Source organism: Panthera onca, chromosome B1, assembly GCF_046562875.1.
Source record: "Panthera onca isolate mPanOnc1 chromosome B1, mPanOnc1 haplotype 2, whole genome shotgun sequence".
Taxonomy (NCBI): domain Eukaryota; kingdom Metazoa; phylum Chordata; class Mammalia; order Carnivora; family Felidae; genus Panthera; species Panthera onca.
In genome coordinates this window covers 91,801,199-91,826,074 of record NC_138342.1, presented here as the reverse complement: position 1 = coordinate 91,826,074, position 24,876 = coordinate 91,801,199, and the positions used below count along the sequence as shown (strand labels likewise).

General features: G+C 38.6%; 1 protein-coding gene and 1 pseudogene across 4 annotated transcripts in view; both read left to right on the top strand.

The window, feature by feature from the left end:
- CFI (complement factor I) overlaps window positions 1-24,876 on the top strand; it is an 86,881-nt gene that overhangs the window by 42,475 nt on the left and 19,530 nt on the right. For all 4 annotated transcript variants that reach the window (XM_078445819.2, XM_078445818.2, XM_078445817.2 and 1 more), the window contains 6 exons: window positions 5,909-5,950; window positions 15,074-15,353; window positions 16,906-17,059; window positions 18,653-18,834; window positions 19,718-19,831; window positions 19,933-20,043. In XM_078445819.2, coding sequence (XP_078301945.1) covers window positions 5,909-5,950; window positions 15,074-15,353; window positions 16,906-17,059; window positions 18,653-18,834; window positions 19,718-19,831; window positions 19,933-20,043 — 883 coding nt within the window. The remainder of the gene's footprint in view (window positions 1-5,908; window positions 5,951-15,073; window positions 15,354-16,905; window positions 17,060-18,652; window positions 18,835-19,717; window positions 19,832-19,932; window positions 20,044-24,876) is intronic.
- On the top strand, window positions 164-4,565 carry LOC132675894 (dual specificity protein phosphatase 18-like; annotated as a pseudogene).

Here is a 24,876-nt window from a genome sequence, read left to right as displayed (position 1 = left end):
ATAAGGGAAAAAAGGAAACATACGTTTTACAGGCACTCTTTCGAACCTTTTTGTAATATTCATTTGTGCTTCCTATTTTTAAAAAATTAATTAAAAATGAAAACAACAGGAGACTCAGCGGACTGCAGAGAGCTGAGCAGACACTACCTCTCCGCTAAAAGTGATGTGGCCCCGGCGTCATCGCGGGGCGGGTAACCTGGCGAGGGCGGGCGGGACAGCCCCAGAGAGCGGAGAGGAGGCCGGGGTTTCCCCGAAGACCTGGCCCTGAGGATCCCTCACCGCGAGGAAGGACCATTGCTATGGAAACCAGAGCGTGGGGCGGCCTGGGATTGTGGCTCCCAGATGGTGGTGGCCGGTCTTCTCTCTCCCCGAGACCCTCGCCCGCTTCAGGCAAGGTTGCTTCCTGAACGAACCTGCTCTCTCGCCCACGAGAGGAAGTTTCCCATGGCACAGCCTAGCAGAAAGATGCAGCCTTTGTGCTTCACTGGCCGCTGACCCGTTGGCCTGATGACAGCACCCCGCGTACCTTTCCGGTTCGGTTCCGGCAGCCATCGGTCAGCGGCCTCTCACAGATCACCAGCAGCCTATACATCAGCAATGGGGTGGCTGCCAACAACAAGCTCATGGTCTCCAGCAACCGGATCACCACGGTCATCAACGTCCCGGTAGAAGTGGTGAACACTTTGTATGAGGACATCCGGTATGTACAGGTGCCGGTGGCTGACACACCCATCTCACGTCTCTGTGGACTTCTTTGACCCCACTGCTGACCACATCCACAGTGTGGCGATGAAGCAGGGCCGCACGCTGCTGCACTGCGCTGCTGGCGTGAGCCACTCAGCTGCCCTCTGCCTTGCCTACCTCATGAAGTACCATGCCATGTCCCTGCTGGACACCCACACGGGACCAAGTCATGCCGGCCCATCATCCGGCCCAACATTGGCTTTTGGGAGCAGCTCATCCACTATGAGTTCCAGCTGTTTGGCAAGAACTCCGTGCACATGGTCAGCTCCCCTATGGGAGTGATCCCTGACATCTAGGAGAAGGGGGTCCGTTTGATGATTCCACTTTGAGCCATCTCACCAGCCTCTGTGCCCAGGTCAAAGGTGCAGATCTGCTGTTGACCAAGATCTGAACTTAAACATTCTACTGTTGTTACAGAAAAAACAGATGATGCCTTTTATAAGGAGCAGGAAAAAAAAGGAAAGGTGCTGTAGCTTTTAACCTTATTATCCATATCTTCAAAGATTAAGTTCACTAACTGTAGGATGGTGCAGGTAAGTTTCCTACCCTGTGAGTGACAGGTCATGGCTGCTGGCCAGATGGGAGAGAGAGGCAAGTGCCCAGGTCAAATGGACCAGTGCCTAAAGCATAAGGCAAGCTTGGAAGCCTGCTGCCCTCCCGCAGACCGACCAACCCACAAACGAGTCAGCCACCATTCCACTTCACTCTTTCAAACCCGAAGCCAGAGCCTTAAGCATCATGGCGCCTCCTGTGCCACTCACAGTCAGTGCCAACCTACTAGATAAGTGGCATTCAGGTGGTGCTCTGGGAGCCCTGGGGGCCCAGGCCAACCCTGCCTTCTACCTTCAGCCACAGGGACCCAACTCTGGTTTTCTGGGTTGGATTTACACATGACATAGTTTTCAAAGAAAGCATTCCATTGTATAAAATTTACGAAAAAAAATTTTTGAGTGCTATTGTAGGTGGCAAGGTCTCAGAGTACCCATGGCAGTCCCCCACCAGCCTTTGATGGTGGCATTAGTTTCCTTCTTAGAGGCACACGTGGAGAGAAGGCCTGGCATCAGGCTTCAGGGGTTCCTCTTGTAGGTCTTGATTTGGAAGGCCAGAGCTACAGACTGGAACCTAGCCTTGTCACCTCCTCCCCATATGATCTGGGACCTCTTGGAGCCTCAGCTTTCTCATCTGTCCAAGCAATGACAGCCCTTTTCTCACAGCATTGTCATGAAGATTCAGCAATTCCTTAACATGGTGCCTGACACACAGTCAGGGCTTATGGTAGCAACTCTAGGCATGAATGATGCTTTGGCCCTGCTGGTCCTGGTTAGCACGGTCATCCTCACAATTCCCCCATCTTTGCACAACCCTTTACTGTTTACAAAATGCTCTTCCAAAAAGGTCCTCCTGTGTGGAAAAAAAAAAAAAAAAAGGTTTAAGTCCCTTCACACCCTACTTCATGAGAGGCCTAGCTTCTTAGCCTTTTCAGAGTTCCCATTGCATTTAATCCATGTGTGCCCTGGGAGTCCTGAAGCAAGGAGCACTCTTCCAGATTCCCCACAAAGGCCTTGTTTAGATTGCTTACCACTAAAGCCAGTGCCCTGGTCTGGCTAACCACCTGGGTCTATGAGGGCACATGCCAAAAGGACAAATGAGTGGGCCCAACCTATAGACCCTGAAATCCAAGATGGTTCAAACCTCCCAAGGACCTGAGGATCTGACTCAAGACCAGCAATTCTAATCCAGAGGTTTTCAAATGAACAATATAGGAGACAGGCAAAAGCACAACTTGTCTGTGGGTCCACCAGTGGAAGCCAAATGCCTTCTTCCAAAGCTACCCCACCCCAACTTCCATGACGGGCTTGCCCAACGGTACAATTTTAGAGTGTGGGGGAGAAGGAAAATCACTGCTTAGACTGACTTCTTGTTTTACAGGCGAATAAACAGACCCACAAACACCAGGGCTGGTGTGGCAGAGTCCACACACAGCAGACTTTCTGGAAGAAACCCAGGTGGAAAATTTCTTCTATAGCCTTTTTAAAAAGAATTTGATTGGGACATGTCTTATCTTCATTTTTAAAAACTTTGAATTAATATACCATAAAAATCAACTTTTTTGTATGTACAGTTCTGTTTTAACACATTTGTGTAACTACCTCTGCAGTTAGAACACAGCAGTTCCATCACCCAAAAAATTCTCTGATGCCACCTCTTTGTTGTCAAACCTTTGCTCCACCCAAGCCTCTGGCACACACCAATCTGTTCTCCATTCCTGAAGATTTGCCTGTTCTGGAATGTCACATCCATAGCATCATACAGGATGTAATCTCTGGAGACTGGCTTCTCTCAGTATGTCTTTGAGATTCATTCAGGTTGTTTTTCATAGCTAAGTAGTGTTCCAATGTGCACATGTACCACAGTTTGTTTTAACTTTCACCCATTGAAGGATATTTGGGTTGTTTCCAGTTTGGGGTGATTTTGAATAAAACTGCTACAAATGTTAAAAAAAAAAATGAAAACAACAACATTTCAGCCATCTTACCTTTATAATAAAAAACAAGACCAAGAAACAAGGCCAATGATTTTTTTTAATTTCTGAGGCAAAAATAATGGAATTGACCCAAAGTAATATTTCCAATTTTTCAAGGAGAATAGGGTGTAAGTGCCCAGCGTACCTGCACACATCATATAACCATTTTCCTCCATTTCCAATAACAAAATACTGGTCTTGGGAAAAATGGGTAGTTATTTAAAAAATAAAACATGGCACAAAAACAGACACTCAGATCAATGGAACAGAATAGAGAACCCAGAAATGGACCCACAAACGTATGGCCAACTAATCTTTGGCAAAGCAGGAAAGAATATCCAATGGAATAAAGACAGTCTCTTCAGCAAGTGGTGCTGGGAAAACTAGACAGTGACAGGCAGAAGAATGAACCTGGACCACTTTCTTACACCATACACAAAAATAAACTCAAAATGGATGAAAGACCTAAACATAACATCAAAATCCTCAAGGAGAAAGCACGCAAAACCTCTTTGATCTTGGCCACAGCAACTTCTTACTCAACACGTCTCCAGAGGCAAGGGAAACAGAAGCAAAAATGAACTACTGGGACCCCATCAAAATAAAAAGCTTCTGCACAGCAAAGGAAACAATCAGCAAAACTAAAAGGCAACTGACAGAATGGGAGAAGATATCTGCAAACGACATATCAGATAAAGGGTTAGTATCCAAAATCTATAAAGAACTTATCAAACTCAACACCCAAAAAACAAATAATCCAGTGAAGAATTGGGCAAAAGACATGAATAGACACTTCTCCAAAGAAAACATCCAGATGGCCATGAAAAAATGTTCCACATCACTCATCATCAGGAAATACAAATCAAAACCATAATGAGATACCACCTCACACCTGTCAGAATGGCTAACGTTAACTCAGGCAAAAACAGATGTTGGCAAGGATGCAGAGAAAGAGGATCTCTTTTCACTGCTGGTGGGAATGCAAACTGGTGCAGCCACTCTGGAAAACAGTATGGAAGTTCCTCAAAAAATTAAAAATGGAACTACCCTATGACCCAGCAATTACACTACTAGGTATTTATCCAAGGGATACAGGTATGGTGTTTCGAAGGGACACATGCATCCCAATGTTTATAGCAGCACTATCAACAATAGCCAAAGTATGGAAAGAGCCCAAATGTCCATTGGTGGATGAATGGATAAAGAAGATGTGGTATACATATACAATGGAGTATTACTCAGCAGTCAAAAAGAATGGAATCTTGCCATTTGCAACTACATGGATGGAACTGGAGCGTATTATGCTAAGCAAAATTAGTCAGTCAGAGTAAGACAAATATCATATGACTTCACTCATATGAAGACATTAAGACAGAGCAGATGAACACAAGGGAAGGGAAGCAAAAATAATATAAAAACAGGGAGGGGGACAAAAACATAAGAGACTCTTAAATATGGAGAACAGAGGGTTACTGGAGGGGTTTTGGGAGGGGGGATGGGCTAAATGGGTACGGGGTATTAAGGAATCTACCCATGAAATCATTGTGGCACCATATGCTAACTAACTTGGATGTAAATTTAAAAAGTTTAATAAAAAAACAAGAACAAAAAATAATAAAATTCAAATTCTTTATGTGAATTAAACAATTCATCATTATTTATAAATAGAGAAACATTACTTTTTTATCTGTATAGAATGGCTATAGTTAAAGATCTGGTTGTTGGGTGTCAGAGCATGGCTTTGTATCAGAAACAGGTATGATACAAGATAGGCAGATCCAAGGAGAGAAAACAATTGTAGAAAAAAAATTGCTAGTGGAAAGCACGATGAGAAGGAACTAAAACTATAGGGGTCTTAAAACTCTTCCAGTGGAAAGACTTCCCATATATTTGATAATTTCAGGATATAAGCTGTTTATTTACTTCTGGAAGAAAGACAAAATTCTATATTGTTTACGGTTTTTGAAGCTTTTCCATTTTTAACCTCAATGCTTTCCAGGAAAATGATTATTGTACCAGTTACTTAATGCCATAATAATAAAATCACCACAAAATCTCAGTGGCATAAAACTTTACTTAGTATGCTAGTCTGCATGTTGGTTGGCAGTCAACTGATCTAAGCTGAGCTCAACTAGAGTGGTTCTTCTTTGCTAGTCTGGCCATGTTCTTCTCATAGCTATGGCAAAGAAGCAAAGGACAAACCCAACTGGACAAAAAGTTTCCAATCTGTTGTAACACATCTGCTGACTTCCTGTTAAACAAAAGCAAGTTACATGGCCAGACCCAGAGTCTAGAGTTAAGAAAATACACCCTGCCCCCAGTGAGAAGCAAGACAAAGGACTTGGGTGAAGGGAGGTTAGAAGAACTGGGGCCACTTGCAATCTACTACAATTACCATCATATTTGCATTTGTATAAGGTCTTAAATGTTTATTTGTGTTTTCCCTGGTATTTATTTTTATTGGATCCTTAGAACAGCTCTGTGGGGATATTTTTATTTTCCACATTTTATAGAAGAGCAGAATCAGAAAGGTAAAGTCACTTACCTAAGCACACACAACTACTTAAGCAGTAGAAGGGGGAAGTGGTGGCCTTTTCTGTGCTTTGTCATAGTTGATCATTCTTTTTCTTTTGTTTGTAGGATACAGATGAAAATCAAGAACAATGGACAAAGAAACCACAGGTAAAGCTATACAGCTGTATACTGGGGTGAATAGGAGATTGTTTCTTGTTTTCTAACTACCAATCATCTGTCTCAAATTGTTTCATTGTAGTCCTGCCTAGAATAAAAAGACAAAGTTTACATCAAAATAATTGCTGCATCATTACAAATGCCAAGGAAAGGGCCAAAAGAAAACAAAACAAAAACAAACCCATAGACACAAAAAAGCAACAGTAACTGAAGGAGTTGAGTCATGATTTGAAGATGAATAGGCTAGAGTCATAACTGCTACAAATTGTTGAACATGTGCTTCTAGTATATGTGAATATATTTTATAAATAATAAATACACTGCTATATAAATAATGCACCTTAAAACACAATTTTAAGCACATAGATAATATTTTAATAACTTTCATCAATCTTTAATGGGATAATGTCATTAAATATACTTTATTATTTTTCAAAATTTTCATTTGATTTAGTGGCATATTAACTGGAAAAAATACTTCACAAAGAGCAACATACAATAAACACGTAGGGAGAGGTTCATAATGATACCAGATAGAAATTTATATTTCAAATACTCTTTTTAATTCTACTCATTGGGGGTAGGGCTGACTTCTTGTCATAGCTAATTAATTTTTCATTGTTTTTAACCCCATGATGTGACTGATGAACAGCCTCTACTGGGGTTAGAAGTAGGACTCTGCTATGTGCTTTTCCATTGGTGTTGAATTTGGGCATTATTTTCAATCCAGCATTCATTTCACTACATGAATCTTTAAGCCATTTGTCCATTATTCCTTTAGCTAAAACTAGATCATATCATCTAGTTTCCTTAAGCACATGTATATGATCCTCTTAGAACAAAAACCCTCTCTTGATTCAATATCCTCTTCCAATTATCTCCCCATTTCTCTTTGCCCCTCTATATCTAAAGTCTCAAAATTTTGCTGTGCTCAGTTTCTCTTTTCCCATTATTTCTTGAACCCAGTCAGGCTTGAGTTTCCACCATTCCACCAAAATTACATTTTTCAAGGTCACCATTTAACTAGAGAAGCATTAGACACAGCAGCTGATCACTCCTTTTTTCTCTTTGCCTCTGTGCCAGCATTTTCTATTTATTTGTCTTTTACTTCACTGGCCACATCTTCTCATCTCTGTTCCTAATTCTTCATTCTCTGCCCAATTTCTAAATATTGGAAGGCTCACACCCTCCAGTGGCTTTATTTTTCATTCAGAGAAAAAGCCAAAGTCTTCACAGTAACTTATAAGGTCCTATGTGATCAGTTATCCATCCCTCCAACTCTCTGACCTCATCTTCTCCTGTTCTCTCTCCAGTCACTTACATCCCTCCAGCCACACCAGTTCTCTAGACCAAGAGCACATCACATTTGCTTCTCCCCTACAGATTTTGCCCTGGCTCGTTCCTCTGACCGTGACATCCCACATCTAGATACTTGCATGGATTGCACACTCACCTTCATATCTCTGCTCCAAGATAAACTTTTCCCCCAAAATAATGGTCCTCCCCCTCACTCTCCCCAATCTCTATTCTTCTTACCCTGCACAACATTTGACACCTTCTGTCATACTGTGTATTTATTCTCTATTCATTTTTGTCTGTCTCCTATTAGAAAGGTAAGCTCTCTGACTTTGTGCAATTCACTCTTGTATCCCCAGGACCTAGAACAGTACCTGGCACATTGTAGTCTCTCAACAAATATTGAATGAATATGTTATGAGTGCAAGCACATGTGCTGATCCATATTTGAATATTAGTAAAGATAAATTTATTTCTTCCTACTTTTTCAATAAAACATAACAATTAATATAATTTCTATTATTTTACCCACCTGATTATCTTCATACTCCCAGATTATATGTAACTCACTTTAAAAATTATTGGTCAACAGAAGTGGTTCTCAGTCTTTGGGAGCATAAGAATTCTTAATGGAAACTGTTTAACTTTTGTTGTTATCTTAGGCTATCTTTTCTGTTCTCTATTGTGTTTTCCTAATTCCTTGAGTTAAATGCTTAACTCCTAAATTTTCAATTTTTCTTATTTTCTAATATAAGCATTTAAGGTACAAATTTCTCTCTAGGTAATGCATCATCTGCATGCCATAAGCCTCAGTGGCATACAATAAAAGTGGTATTTATTGTTCAGTTTGAAATATTTTCAGGTTTTCAGTATAATTCCTCTTTGATGTAGAAGTTTCTTTTTTACTTTTGTAATGAATATATATTTCATTACAAATGAATGGACAGAGGGCACCTGGGTGGCTCAGTTGGTTAAGCATCCGAATTCAGCTCAAGTCATGATCTCAGTTTGTGAGCTCGAGCCCCGCGTCGGGCTCTGTGCTGACAGCTCAGAGCCTGGAGCCTGCTTGAGATTCTGTGTCTCATTCTCTCTCTGCCCCTCCCCCACTCCTGCTCTGTCTCTATCTGTCTCTCAAAAATAAATAAAAATGTAAAAAAAATTGTTTTTAAATGAATGGACAAGCTAGAAGAGGGAACACTGCACACCCTGGGGTTTGGGTTTCTATCTTTTATTGATGATTGTTAACAAGGAGATGTAATATTTACTATTTGGGGCAAGGATGTCTTGGAAGCAGGGTTTTGGGTTTTTTATTCCTTATTCAGCCTACTTTGTCAACCATCTTGGGCCTGTCTGGTTTGATCCGGCTTTTTGTGACTTTGTTCTGGAGTACTGCCTGGACAGGCCTCTTACTTTCCTGATAACTGGGCATGACTTCTTTGCTGGCCTCCAGGTACCCTGTTAGAACCTAACTAACTGCCCCTAACATTCTCTCATTCACTTTGGGTGGGGTTTTTTTTGTTTTGCTTTTGTTTTTTTTTAATATTAAATATAATTTATTGTCACATTGGTTTCCATACAACACCCAGTGCCCATCCTAATAGGTGCCCTCCTCAATGCCCATCACCCACCTTCCCCTCTCCCCCACCACTCCTATCAACCCTCAGTTTGTTCTCAGTATCCAAGAGTCTGTTATGGTTTGCCTCCCTCCCTCTCTGTAACTTTTTTTTTCCCCTTCCCCTCCCCCATGGTCTTCTGTTAAGTTTCTCAGGATCGACATATGAGTAAAAACACATGGTATCTGTCTTTCTCTGCCTGAATTATTTCACTTAGCATAATACCCTCCAGTTCCATCCATGTTGCTGCAAATGGCCAGATTTCATTATTTCTCATTGCCAAGTAGTATTCCATTGTATATGTAAACCACATCTTTATCCATTTGTCAATTGATAGACATTTAGGCTCTTTCCATAATTTGGCTATTGTTGAGAGTGCTGCTATAAACATTGGGGTACAAGTGCCCCTATGCATCAGTACTCCTGTATCCCTTGGGTAAATTCCTAGCAGTGCTATTGCTGGGTCACAGGGTAGGTCTATTTTTAATTTTTTGAGGAACCTCCACACTGTTTTCCAGAGTGGCTGTACCAGTTTGCATTCCCACCAACAGTGCAAGAGGGTTCCCGTTTCTCCACATCCTCTCCAGCATTTATAGTCTCCTGATTTGTTCATTTTAGCCACTTTGACTGGCACGAGGTGGTATCTCAGTGTGGTTGTGATTTGTATTTCCCTGATGAGGAGTGATGTTGAGCATCTTTTCATGTGTCTGTTGGCCATCTGGATGTCTTTAGAAAAGTGTCTATTCATGTCTTCTGCCCATTTCCTCACTGGATTATTTGTTCTTCGGGTGTGGAGTTTGGTGAGTTCCTTACAGATTTTGGATACTGGCCCTTTAGCCAATATGTCATTTGCAAATATCTTTTCCCATTCCGTCGGTTGCCTTTTAGTTCTGTCAATTGTTTCCTTTGCAGTGCAGAAGCTTTTATCTGGATGAGGTCCCAATAGTTCATTTTTACTTTTAATTCCCTTGTCTTTGGAGATGTGTCGAGTAAGAAATTGCTACGGCTGAGGTCAGAGAGATTTTTTCCTGCTTTCTCCTCTAGGGTTTTGATGGTTTCCTGTCTCACATTCAGGTCCTTCATCCATTTTGAGTTTATTTTTGTGAATGGTGTAAGAAAGTGGTCTAGTTTCATTCTTCTGCATGTTGCTGTCCAGTTCTCCCAGCACCATTTGTTAAAGAGACTGTCTTTTTTCCATTGGATATTCTTTCCTGCTTTATCAAAGATTAGTTGGCCATACTTTTGTGGGTCTAGTTCTGGGGTTTCTATTCTATGCCATTGGTCTATGTGTCTGTTTTTGTGCCAATACCATACTGTCTTGATGATTACAGCTTTGTAGTAGAGGCTAAAGTCTGGGATTGTGATGCCTCCTGCTTTGGTCTTCTTCAAAATTACTTTGGCTATTCAGGGTCTTTTGTGGTTCCATACAAATTTTAGGATTGCTTGTTCTAGCTTTGAGAAGAATGCTGGTGCAATTTTGATTGGGAAGACATTGAATGTAGATTGCTTTGGGTAGTATTGACATTTTAACAATATTTATAGTTCCAATTTATGAGCATGGAATGTTTTTCCATTTCTTTGTGTCTTCTTCAATTTCCTTCATAAGATTTCTATAGTTTTCAGCATACAGATCTTTTACATCTTTGGTTAGGTCTATTCCTAGGTACCTTATGATTCTCGGTGCAATTGTGAATGGGATCAGTTTATTTCTGTTTTTGTTGCTTCATTATTGGTGTATAAAAATGCAACCGGTTTCTGTACGTTAATTTTGTATCCTGCGACTTTGCTGAATTCATGTATCAGTTCTAGTAGACTTTTGGTGGAGTCTGTCAGGTTTTCCATTAGAGTATCATGTCATCTGTGAAAAGTGAAAGTTTGACTTCATCTTTGGCAATTTTGATGCCTTTTATTTCATTTTGTTGTCTGATTGCTGATGCTAGAACTTCCAACCCTATGTTAAACAACAGTGGTGAGAGCGGACATCCCTGTCATGTTCCTGATCTCAGGGGGAAGCTCTCAGTTTTTCCCCATTGAGGATGATATTAGCTGTGGGCTTCTCATAAATGGCTTTTATGATGTTTAAGTATGTTCCTTCTATCCCGACTTTTTCGAGGGTTTTTATTAAGAAAGGATGCTGTATTTTGTCAAATGCTTTTTCTGCATCGATTCACAGGATCAAATGGTTTTTATCTTTAATTTTATTAATGTGATGTATCACATTGATTGACTTGCGAATGTTGAACCAGCCCTGCAGCCCGGGAATGAATCCCACTTGATTATGGTGAATAAATCTTTTTATATGCTTTTGGATTCAATTTGCTAGTATCTTGTTGAGAATTTTTGCATCCATATTCATCAGGAATATTGGCCTGTAGTTCTCTTTTTTTTGCTGGGTCTCTGTCTGGTTTGAGAATCAAAGTAATGCTGGCTTCATAGAATGAGTCTGGAAGTTTTCCTTCTCTTTCTATTTTTTGGAACAGCTTGAGAAGGATAGGTATTATCTCTGCTTTAAATGTCTGGTAGAATTCCCCAGGGAAGCTATCTGGTCCTGGACTCTTACTTGTTAGGAGATCTTTGATAAGTGATTCAGTTTCTTCACTAGTTATGGGTCTGTTCAAATTTTCTATTTCTTCTCATTTGAGTTTTGGTAGTGTGTGGGTGTTTAGGAATTTGTCCATATCTTCCAGGTTGTCCATTTTGTTGGCATATTATTTTCATAGTATTCCTTGATAATTGCTTGTATTTCTGAGGGATTGGTTGTAATAATTCCATTTTCATTCGTGATTTTATCTGTTTGGGTCTTCTCTCTTTTCATTTTGAGAAACCTGGCTAGAGGTTTATCAATTTTATTTATTTTTTCAAAAAAAACAACTCTTGGTTTCATTGATCTGCTCTACAGTTTTTTTAGATTCTATATTTTTTTTTCTGCTCTGATCTTTATTATTTCCCTTCTTCTGCTGGGTTTGGGTGTCTTTGCTGTTCTGCTTCTAGTTCCTTTAGGTGTGCTGTTAGATTTTGTATTTGGGATTTTTCTTGTTTCTTGAGATAGGTCTGGATTGCAATGTATTTTCCTCTTAGGACAGCCTTTGCTGCATCCCAAAGTGTTTGAATTGTTGTATTTTCATTTTCATTTGCTTCCATATATTTTTAAATTTCTTCTCTAATTGCCTGGTTGACCCATTCATTCTTTAGTAGGATGTTCTTTAACCTCCATGCTTTTGGAGGTTTACCAGACTTTTTCCTGGGGTTGATTCCAAGTTTGATAGCATTGTGACCTGAAAATATGCATGGTGTGATCTCAGTCCTTTTATATTTGTTGAGGGCTGTTTTGTGACCCAGTATGTGATCTATTTTGGAGAATGTTCCATGTGCACTAGAGAAGAAAGTATATTCTGTTGCTTTGGGATACAGAGTTCTAAATATATCTGTCAAGTCCATCTGGACCAATGTATCATTCACGGCCATTGTTTCTTTACTGATTCTCTGTCTAGATGATCTATCCGTTGTTGTAAGTGGAGTATTAAAGTCCCCTGCAATTATCACATTGTTATCAATAAGGTTGCTTATGTTTACGATTAATTGTTTTATATATTTGGGTGCTTCTGAATTCGGTGCATAAATTGTTACTCTCACTTTAGTGGGGCTTGGAGAGGAAGCAGAGATTTTTTTTAAAGCCTATGTTCAGTCTCCCATGTCTAAGCACAAGGCCAATCAGAATGGCTGCCCTGTACTTCCACTTCCATTTCTTCACTTCCCATTCCGGCCTTAACACACCAAGCTCTAGTTTCTATGTCTCACACTCAGCTCAAACTACTTCGAAAGAGTCCCAGTGATCTGTGTTCATCTAGTTCAGTGGGCTTTTTTCAGCCTTCATCCTCTGAAACTCTCTGCAGCATTAGACACATGGAGCAAAGGACCCCTCTCTCTGACTGGGAAGCAAACTTTTTTACTTGCTCCACATCTTCAGCTCCTTAAATGTAAATTCTCCTCAATGTTCTGACTTTGTTGGGCTTTTTTCCCACCATTCCGTGAATACCAGGCCCAACATGCCCCTCAAAGCAAGTTTGAGCTGGGAAAAAGGAGAAGGTTTCACCTGAAATGAAGATCAGAGTTTGAATGATTACACAGAACTGGACTTTGTACTGGCTGTTACATGACTGTTGCTGGGAGTAAAAATCTTAAATTTTTGTTTTTGGTCTAATTGAAGAATGATTGAAAAGTTATGACACCTGCCCAGATTTCTGTCCAAAGGTCAAGGAAAAATGAGATGTCAGAAAGGTTTTAATAAAGTTTACTGAAAAGCATATTAGGTAGAAAGACTTCCAGAGCTTATGCAAAATTTTTGCATGGTTTTAATTGATTGGTTTTTATTTGTTTTTATGACAGGATTTAAAGATTGTTCAATTTGTTTCTGCCCTCACTGGCTGTTATTGCAGCTGGAAAAACACTGAGAAAGAGAGGAGGACTTGTTGCTGGGAGCTGGTGAGACAGGGACAAGACACTCATCCTCTAGACAGGCCAATTAGGGGACAGAGAGAGCAATGACTTTCCACAATGCTTTCCACAATTTTTGACCCAACTGATCTGTTCCCAGCTCTCAACAGATTTCCTCTGGATTCCTGCAGGTCTAATTGGCCTCCTGCCTGTCTGATCTTATTTCTAAGATCTTCCCCAAAAGGAAATTTGCTTCCTTGCTTAAAGTGGCTCCCTCAGGACCTGCTCTCTTATCCTCCACCACCCTCTCATTCTATTCTCTAGCCTTGAACAAGCCTGGTGTTCTCTTTATTACAGTCCTACCTGAAGTGCCTGCCCACCACCCCCTCTGCCAGAGGACCAGTGCACAGCACCCTCAGACTACAGCCCAGAAAACAGGAATTTCTGGAAATGTTTTGGAGCCTCCTAGTCAGGACAGAACACTATACTAATGGCATCCCCAGCCAATATCTGTCAGAGCAATTGTCAGGTTTCCCTGTCTCTCTTTGGATTGGACAGAGAGTTTTATTCTTCTGGTCCTAGCCTTAGGCCATTCTCTGGCACAGAGTGGTGCTTGCTAACCCATTTATTGAGTTAACTAATAATCTGTCTTCTAAGCTTCAGACACACACCTATATCCCTTTTCCACAAAGTATGTCCTTTAGATGCTTCATACTCAACTGGTCCCAAACCAAATTCATAAACGCATCATTATACCTCCTTACTATCAGCTTCAAAACCTAGGACCCACCCTCAATCCCTACATGGAGTAAATTGTCCAATCTCGTTGCTTTGCTTGCTTGAGTGTCTTTCCAAACCATTCTCATACTCCACTCCTGCTACCTCTCTCTTACCAGTATCCTGACCAGTGACCACCTCATTTGAAGCATACAAAACCTCATGTGTCCATCAGTTGGGCCTACTCATGATTCCCTAAGTACATTCTGCACTATCCCTCCTGTCTTTTGCTAGCACCAGCTCTCTGCTAGCAGCTGTCTTTGCTTACCTTGCTCAAATGCTACCACATCCACGAGGCCTTTTTAAATCCCCCCAGAAAGACTAACTCTCTTCCACTTTGTTCTCCAAGAGTACTGTATTGTATTTGTACCACTGTTATATCAATTACCACAGTCTTCCTTGTACCCCAGTTATTATGTGTATTTCTGTCTTATTGCCTAGATATCAAGCACTTGGAAGACAGAGTTCATGTTCATCTTGGAGAAACTTTACACACAGTAGGGGTTTAACAAATGGTTTTGCATTTATTAATAAAATTAACCAATTTCATTTAAAATTCACCAGTTCATTCCACGAGACTATATTTATCACCAATTTTGTTAGTTTTTAACATGACTTGTGAGATTCATTGATTTCTTCAAAGACAAAATTTTATGTTGGCTTTAGGATAATAATAGCTCCATTGATTGCATACCTGTCAACCATTATATGTATATAATCTCTAATCCTTGCAATAGCCTTGCAAAATAGAAGATATTGTCCCTATTGTACAGATGAGGAAATGCACATTCTGTGAGGGTCAGTAACTTACCCATGGGCATATAACTAAGTCCTCCAGCTAGAGCTAGAAGTCACCTTTGTGATTCTGTAAGCCACTATACCACATCACCCTCATCCATACTGTAGGATAGGGGAGTCTCTTTTGTTTCTTTCCTTCACTTAATCATCTTCAAAAAAGATTTTAGTTTGTTAGTGTTTGTTTTGTGTTTTACAGCTTCCTTCGACATCATACATACCTCACAAGGATCTGCTAGACAACAAGTGCCTAACTGAAAAATACACACATCTCTCCTGCAATAAAGTCTTCTGTCAACCATGGCAGAAATGCATCGATGGGACCTGTGTCTGTAAACTCCCTTATCAGTGCCCAAAGAATGGTAGCAGAGTGTGTTCAACTAATGGGAAAAGCTACCTAACTTACTGTCAGCAGAAGAGTTTTGAATGTCTTCAGCCAAGGGCAAAGTTTTTAAATAATGGAACATGCATAGCTGAAGGTAGGAAAGCCCTGGTTGAGTCTGTGATATAAGAAAGAAATTGTTTACCATACTGTCTACTAGAAGATAATTTTGCTACGAAATGTTATGATGACAATTCAGAATTCCTCCCTAGACCCTTAATTGTAATGGGGGTGACAACTAAAGAAAATAGGGTCACTAGAATATAGCCAGCCTTTGAGTTCACAGCACAAGGCCCTGAAGCTGGTCCTTCCCCTCAGTGCCTGTGCCACTCTCTGCTGCACAGCCCTTCAAAATTATCCCCACCCTCACTTCTACTTGGCTAACAGGACTATTCCCAGAGTCATTGAGTTGGTTCAGAACACAGTGAAAAAGTCTTTATATAAGTTTGATATTGATATGGAGCTGTGCCTGTGGACCTCCAGATCAAATAATTTCTTCTAGTGTCCCTCCCACCAGCCTCTACCCCTAAGGAGCCCCAAGCCCATTGGCCCTGATCTAAGGGGAGCTCAGGCTACTGCTGACCTAGGACATACTCTAGCAAACTTGGCACTTCAGATGAAAGAGCTTGTCTACACTCCATCCAGGCTTCTAATGCACTGAGGAGGCTGTGATGCTGATACGTAGATTGCTGGAGTGGTTAAGGTTAGGAATCTCACTGTCAGTTTTAGTTGCAAGCCCCTCCACCCCACCTTGGTTATTGACAAGCTATGTAACTGTCAGACCCCATTTTCCACGTCAGTAAAATGTGAATAACACCAGTTCCTAACTCCTAAGACTTTCATGAAGATTAAATAAAATGATGTATGTAAAAGCTCTTCACACAGTGTTTGAAACACAAAAAGAGCTCATGAAATTTTAACTAGTAGAGCAAACCTCAGCCTTATATTCTAATATCAATTATCACAGACACTTCATGAATTTATAGAAAAATACTCAAAACATTCCTTGTAAAGTCACCAGGACATAAGCCAGCACACAGTTGCCTAAATATCTGTGTGATGCTGGGCTAAGATATTGAGGCACTGTGGAGTAGGAGAAGAAAGCTCCCTATTTGACCCCATCTCTATTGCCTGTTGGGAAGGAGGGGAGCAATAATGGAGATTATTTTGTCAGTGGCAGACTTTTGTTCTCTTGAGGCATTAAATGCCTTAAATATATGAGAACACCTAAATTTTTTTTTTACATTTCAATTATTTGTTTGGCTTACTTTTAAGAGCACAGACTTGGGAGTGAGATCAATATAGTTCCATCAGATTCCTGGCTTCCCCACTTGAGCAAGTAAGTTAACCTCATGTATAAAAGTGGAGGCATTTAGGTTCCTCATGTAAAAATATCATTGTAGTCTTCACAGGGTTGATGTGAGGATTTCATAATAGTCTGTATAACTGGGTAGTATAGCCACTGATACATAATAGACCCTGGTAAAACAATTACAGACTATTATTTGCTAAAATCTTCATGGTGTTCAAAGTTAATTTGAAATTACATTTTTTGTTTATTTTAAAGGCTTTTAATCAAGAGGAGAAAAGGTGAATGCCTAAATATTGCTCATTCTTTTGGGTGTGGGTGTGTGTGTGTTTAATTTTAGGAGAATTTAGTGTTTCCTTAAAGTATGGAACTACCACTTCTGAGGGAATTGTTGAAGTAAAACTTGTAGACCAAGATAAGAAAATGTTCATATGTAAAAAAGCCTGGAGCATAGTGGAGGCTAATGTGGCCTGTCTTGAACTTGGATTCCAACAGTAAGTGCTTGTGTCACTGGATTTTCCCAGGGTTGGTTTGGTTTTATTGTTCCAATTATTTGTTGTTTGATTACCCAGTCTTTCTGTGCCTTAATTTCCTCATATGTCACCTGAGAGTATGAACTACCTGCCTCACAGCATTGTTATGAGGATTAGATATGTTCATGTCTGACTAGCACTTAGAACACTGCTGAACACAGATCACCTGTAAGTTTGTTGGAAGTTTCTGGATACGAATCTTTTGCAGTTTCAGATAGCTATAAACATGTTCATTACTGTATATCTCTACTTGTCTATAATTATCCCCACTTTTTCTAATATTGTTTATCTATGTCTTCTCTCTCTTTTTCTTGGTCAACCTTGAAGAGATTTGTCTATTTGATAGTGGTTTTTATTTGTATATTTTATACATAAATTGTCTCTTGTTACTTTACTCTCACTTCATTAACTTTTGTTGTTATCTTTGGCTCTCTCTCTTCTGTTCTCTATTGTATTTTCCTAATTCCTTGAGTTAAATGCTTAACTCCTAAATTTTCAATTTTTCTTATTTTCTAATATAAGCATTTAAGGTACAAATTTCTCTCTAGGTAATGCATCATCTGCATGCCATAAGCCTCAGTGGCATACAATAAAAGTGGTATTTATTGTTCAGTTTGAAATATTTTCAGGTTTTCAGTATAATTCCTCTTTGATGTAGAAGTTTCTTTTTTACTTTTGTAATGAATATATATTTCATTACAAATGAATGGACAGAGGGCACCTGGGTGCTCAGTTGGTTAAGCATCCGACTTCAGCTCAAGTCATGATCTCAGTTTGTGAGTTCGAGCTCCACATTGGGAACAATTGAATGTTCTGGAAGAATAGTTTACTATAACTCATCATCTCTAGGATATTGAGTCGTAGAGGTAGCCTCTTACCTGCACAAATTCTGAACAAATTAGAAAGTCCAAGCAATGGTATATAGATGCCAAAAATCACCTTAATACTGTCAAGGCTAAATTGAGGATATAGCTTAATATAAAAACAAAATGAACCTGCTAGAATAGAACCATTTTAACTTCCCAAATTCTAAGCAATAATGGGGCTAACCAGGTAAGCCTTCTAGCATGAGGCAGGTGAAGAGGCCCCCAAAAGGAAAGATGGAAAACATGAGCTACTTGTCTGATTTATAATTCCAAAATTCCCTGATCAATTATCCTACTCCTTTTCCTTGAGCAAAAAGGAATTAAGAGATGAAGAGAGGCCAAGAATGATACATCTTAGGTTGGAAGGAAACATCAGGAGTGTGGAAGGATTCCTCCTTAACAAGAAACAGGAGGGGAAACTAATATTTGCTGAGTGCTTACCAGGTTTGAACTTTGGCTAGTCAGTTTAAATTGATTGTTTTAATTAATCTTTATAAAACTTGCTGAGATTGTCATATTCTCTTTTACAGGCGAAGATACTGAGCCTCAGAGAATTTAAGCATCTTGCTCAATGTATCCTATGTAGAAAATTAGAGGAAATTACTTTAGTTCCTTACCTCCTATAGTGAGGTTATAAGTGAAAAGTACAAATTATTCTACCTTAATGTTTCATTTACTCTATTTGCAGAGGTGCTTTTGAGGTTCAAAAAAGTTTTGAAGTTCCTGAAGATCTCCATGTAAATTCTACCGAATGTCTGCATGTGCATTGTCGAGGATTAGAGACTAGTTTGGCTGAATGCACTTTTATTAAGAAACGAACTAAAAATTACCAGGATTTAGCTGGTGTGGTATGTTACACACAGAATACAGGTTGGTAGAGTGCTTGCCTGAACCCTCAAAACTTCCTTTAGAATTGTTTATTCCATACCATGACTGTAGTAAACAGATGATGGATACTCAGTTGCAGCAATAGAGGCAAAATCATTTTGGAGGCTTTAGAGCCTAAATTGGTGCTTTTCCTTTTTGCCACAAAAATGTGCCTTTTTGTACTCAAATACTCCTATATAGGAAGCAAAGTTGCCTGACTCCTCTTTGCTTCCTGAAACATCTGGATTAAAGTTAATATAACAAACCTAAGTAACTCAAACGTCAGAAGAAACCTCATCTTCTTTGAGAGGTCCAGCCTACACACTTCAAAATGCCTTTAAAATATCTAAGTGACCACATCTATGCCTCAGTCTCAAGGCAGTCACTGCCACTTTTCTCTTCCATCCTGACATTGGAATATTTTAGTATTAGGTATGGTTTAAAGACTAAAGGCTTTTTTGGTGCTAAAAAAAAAAAGAAAAGAAAAGAAAAAAAGGACTATCAAAGTGTAAATGGCACTGCCCAAGCAAGTCATGGGATGGAAGTGAGGATTCATGGAACAGCATTAAAGGAATGGGTGAACACCAGTGCTTGCTGATGTTAGCGAGGGCTCTTGATCCCTGAGCCTCCTTCTCCAATGCCAGTGAGTACAGACCTCCACCACAAATACTGACTTTCAGAGATAATTAAAGGGCCTCCATAAACCCACTCTGACATTTATTTTCTTTATTTACCGTATATATATTATGTTGATGCTACCAATACATTAAATCCTTTTTGATTTGATGCCCGACTTTATCTTAAAGTCCCCATTATGCCAAGTGTGATAAAGATGTCACCTAGAACTCCATAAATAAATTTCACAAAGATCATTCCTAATTTACAGTTTCTTCAGCAAATGACTCCTTTCGTTGTGTGAATGGGAAATATATTCCTCAAAAGAAAACCTGTAATGGTGTCAATGACTGTGGAGACCAAAGTGATGAGCTGTGCTGTAAAGGTAGTAGGAGAAACTTTACTTTTGAATTTAAGATTCTATCCCACTCGACTTAAAGTAAGAAAAAATAAAAATAAAAACCTCTTCTATTTATGTTTGCATAGGATGCCGAGGCAAAAGTTTCCTTTGTAAATCCGGTGTTTGTATTCCAAATAAGTATAAGTGCAATGGTGAGCTGGACTGCATTACAGGAGAAGATGAAATTGGTTGTAAAGGTAATTGAAAGTTTTGTGGTTACACTTTTCCATTATTTGATCCAGGGATTCTGCAACTTCCTTTTAGGTATATTTTAATCTTAAGTGAGTACAGACGAGTGTTAGCAGTAAGGGTACTACTGAGAGTGGGCATGTGAAGAACTATGGGATGTTCTTCTCTCATATTTTCATTTATTAAATATTTATTGGTTATTTCAGAACTTTTTATTAGAAAAGTTCCCACATAACAAAAATCGACAGATTATTAGAATGAACCAATATGTGCCTATCTCTCAGCTTCAACAATTACCAGTATTTTGCCAGTCTTGTTCAGCTTGAGTATTTTAAAGCACATTTGAGATATTATGTCACTTCACTATATACATCTCTAATGATACACTTTACACGTACATAATATACTCTCATTAGTACACGTAAAAATAATAATATCCTAACACTGCTTAATAACAGCCCATGTTCACGTTTTCCCAACTGTCTCAAAAATGTCTTTTTAGAACAATGTGTTTGAATCAGCGTCCAAAAGAATCTAACATTGTGTTTGATTATTAAATTTTTAAAGTCTCTTTTATTCTTTAAGAGTTAACTCACCTGGAAACACAACGATCCATTATCTTCGGGACACAGCAAAAGCAGTCCTAGGAGGGATGTTTATACCAATACAGGCCTATCTCAAGAAATAAGAAAAATCCCAAATAAACAATCTAACATTAAACCTAAAGAAACTAGAAAAGGAAGGAAAAAAAATCCCAAAGATAGTAAAAGGAAGGAAATATAAGGATTAGAGCAGAAATGAATGATATAGAGACTAAAGAAAAAAAATAGAAAATGCCAATGAAACCAAGTGTTGTTTGTTTGAAAAGATAAACAAAATTGATAAATCTTCAGCCAGGGTCATTGAGAAAAAAAGAAAGAGGAGTCAAATAAATAAAATCAGAAATGAAAAAGGAGAAGTAACTGGCACCACAGAAATACAAAAGCTTTTATAAGAGGCTACTATGAAAACGATAGGCAACAAACTGGACAATTTAAAAGAAATTGATACATTCTTAGAAACATACAATGTTCCAAAACTGAATCAGGAAGAAATAGAAAATCTGGACAGACTGATTACTAGTGATGTAAAGAACTGGTAATCATAAAAAGTCCCAACAAACAAAGTTTCAGGACCAAATAGTTTCACAGGTTAATTCTACCAAACATTTAAAGAAGAGTTAATACCTATTCTCAAACTATTCCAAAAAATAGAAGAGGAAGGAAAACTTCCAAGTTTGTTCCATAAAGCCAGCATTACCCTGATACCAAAACCAGACAGACACTACCAAAAAAAGGAAACTACACATCAATATCCCTAAAGAACATAGATGCAAAAATCCTCAACAAAATATTAATAAACCAAATTCAACAAAACATTAAAAGAATCATTCATGATCAAGTGAGATTTATTCCAAGGATGCAAGAATGATTCAATGTCCTCAAATCAATCAATGTGATGCATCACGTTAACAAAACAAAGGATAAAAACATATAATCATCACAATAGATTCAAAATAAGAATTTGCCAAAATTCAATATCCATTCATGATAAAAACTCTCAATAAGGTGGGTTTAGAGGGAACATACCTCAACATAATAAAGGCCATATATGACAAACCCACGAGTAACATCATACTCAATGGTGAAAAGATGAAAGCTTTTCCTCTAAGATCAGGAATAAGACAAAGATGTCCACTCTTGCCACTTCTGTTCAGCATAGTACTTAAGTCCTAGTCCTAACCATCAGACAAGGAAGGAAGGGAGGGAGGGAGGAAGGAAGGGAGGCAGGGAGAGAGGAAGGGAGGGCATCCTAATTTGTATGGAAAAAACAAAACTGTCAAACTTTGCAAATGACATGATACTTTACATAGGAAACCCTAAAGACTACCAAAAAACTATTAGAGCTAATAAATGAATTCACTAAAATTGCAGAATACAGAGTTAACATTCAGATATCAGTTGTGTTTCTATATACTAATAATAAACTTCCAGAAAAAGAAATTAAGATAATAATTCCACTTATAATTACACCAAGAAGAATAAAATACCTAGAAGTATTTATTTTATTAACCAAGGAAGTGAAATATTTATACTCTGAAAACGATATGACATTGATGAAAGAAAATGGAAGTGACACAAATAAATGGAAAGATATACCATATTTGTGGACTGGAAGAATAAATATTGTTAAACTGTCCATATCCAAAGCAATCTACAGATTTAATCCAACCCCTATCTAAATATCAATAGTATTTTTCACAGAACTAGAGCAAAGAATCCTAAAATTTTTATGGAACCACAAAAGACCCTGAACAACCAAGCAATCTTGAAAAGAACAAAGCTGGAGGTATCACAATCCTAGATCTCGAGATATACTACAAGCCTATAGTAATCAAAACAGTATGGTACTGGCACAAAAAGACACATAGATCAATAATAGAACAGGATACAAAGCCCAGAAATAAACTGATGCTTACATGGTAAATTAATCTACAACAAAGGCGGCAAGAATATACAATCTGGAAAAGACAGTCTCTTCAATAAATGGTGTTGGGAAAGCTGGCCATGTATATTTAAAAAAATGAAATTGGGCCACTTTCTTACACCATACATAAAAATAAACTCAAAATAGACTAGAGAATTAAAAACCTAAATGTGAGACCTGAAACCAGAAGACTACTAAAAGAGAACATAGGCAGTAATCTCTTAGACGTCAGCCTTAGCAACATTTTTCTAGATTTGTCTCCTCAGGCAAGGGAAATAAAAGCAAAAATAAACTACTGGGACTACAACAAAATAAACCATCAGCAAAACAAAAAGACAACCTACCAAATGGGAGAAGATATTTGTGAATACTATATCTGATAAGGGGTTAACATCCAAAATATAAAAACTTATACAACTCAATGCACAAAAAACAAATTATTTGATTAAAAAATAGGTAGAGGACCTGAATAGACATTTGTCCAAAGAAGACCTATAGATGGCCAACAGACACATCCCTAATCAGCAGGGAAATACAAATTAAAACCACAATGAGATATCACCTCACATCAGTCAGCATACCTAGTATCAAAAAGACAAGAATTAACAAGTATTAGTGCGGAAGTGGAGAAAGGGAACCCTTGTGCACTATTGGTGGGAATGTAAATTGCTACAGCCATTATGGAAAACATGGAGGTTTCTCAAAAAAAATTACACACACACGCACACACCACTACCCTATGATCCATCAATTCCACTACTGAGTATTTACCCAAAGGAAACAAAAACAATTCAAAAAAGATGTATGCATCTCTATATTTATTGCAGCATTATTTACAATAGCCAAGATATGGAAGCAACTTAAAGTGTCCATTGACAGATGAATGGATAAAGAAGATGTGATTACACACACACACACACACACACACACACACACACACACCGGAATATTACTTGAGTCCTAAAAAAGAATGACTTCTTGCCATTTGCAACATTCATAAACCTAGAGAGAATTATGCTAAGTGAAATAAGTCAGAGAAAGATAGATACCATATGATTTCACTTATATGTGGAATCTAAAAAACAAACCAAAGAACTAACAAAAACAGAAGCAGATACATAAATACAGAGAAAAACTGGTGGTTTCCAGACTGCAGAGGTGGGGAGGATGGATGAATTAGGTGAAGGAGATTAAGAAGTACAAACTTCCAGGGGCGCTTGGGTGCTTCGTTGGTTAAGCAACCAGCTCTTGATTTCAGCTCAGGTCATGATCTCGTGGTTCTTGAGATCAAGCACAGTGCCTGTTTGGGATTCTCTCTCTCTCTCTCTCTCTCTCTCTGCCCTTCTCCTGCACTCTCTCAAAATAAATAAGCTTTAAAAAAATATATAAACTTCCAGTTACAAATAAGTCATGGGCCGAAAAGTATAGCATAGAGAATACACTGCATAATACTGTAATATTGTATGATGACAGATAGTAATCACATTTATTGTGGTCAGCATTGTATAATGTATAGAATTGTTGAATCACTTGGTCATACACCTGAAACTAATATAACACTATGTCAACTATACTTCAATTTAAAAAAAAGTTACCTACCATCCACCACCAATTTTTCTCATGCCACTGATTTTTTAGAGACACTTGGTCATTTGCCTACAGGATGTTCCTTATTCTGGATTTTTAGAGACTTCATTAGATACAAAGTTCAATATTTTAGGCAAGAATTCTTGATGGGTGGTGCTATGTCCTTTTTATTACATATAAAGTTATGTTGTCTGGGTATCCCACAACTAGTGACACTAAGATTGATCACTGGACCAGCTTGATATTTCCTTTACAAAATTCCCCTACAACCTTTCATCTTAATGGTCCTTAGTAGCCTGTGTGATTGTTGACTAGATTCCTTTGTCAATAGGAACTATAAAATGGTGATTTCTAATTCAGCATTCTTTCTGCATTTATTTACTAGTTTTCTATAGAGAAGAATTTTCCTTCATCAACTATTTTGTTTCCATGAAATGCAATTCATAATAAAAAGGAAGAATAGTGTTTAATTCTTTCCCTTTATTTACCAAGTTTCAAAGCAATGAGTTAATGCTCTTTGTTTTTTTGGTGCTCGTTGGAAAACCTCTGATGGTAAAAAATATTTGCTAGGTACCTACTCTGTGTCACACAGATTGACTTCTTGCTTACATCAATGCTTTCTGGAGGAAAAGTTTCTGGAAGTTATTATACTCATTCATTTACTCAGTGAATATTTATTAAGTTCTTACTAAACAGTGCCATACCCTGCTTTGGGTATTGGGGTTGCA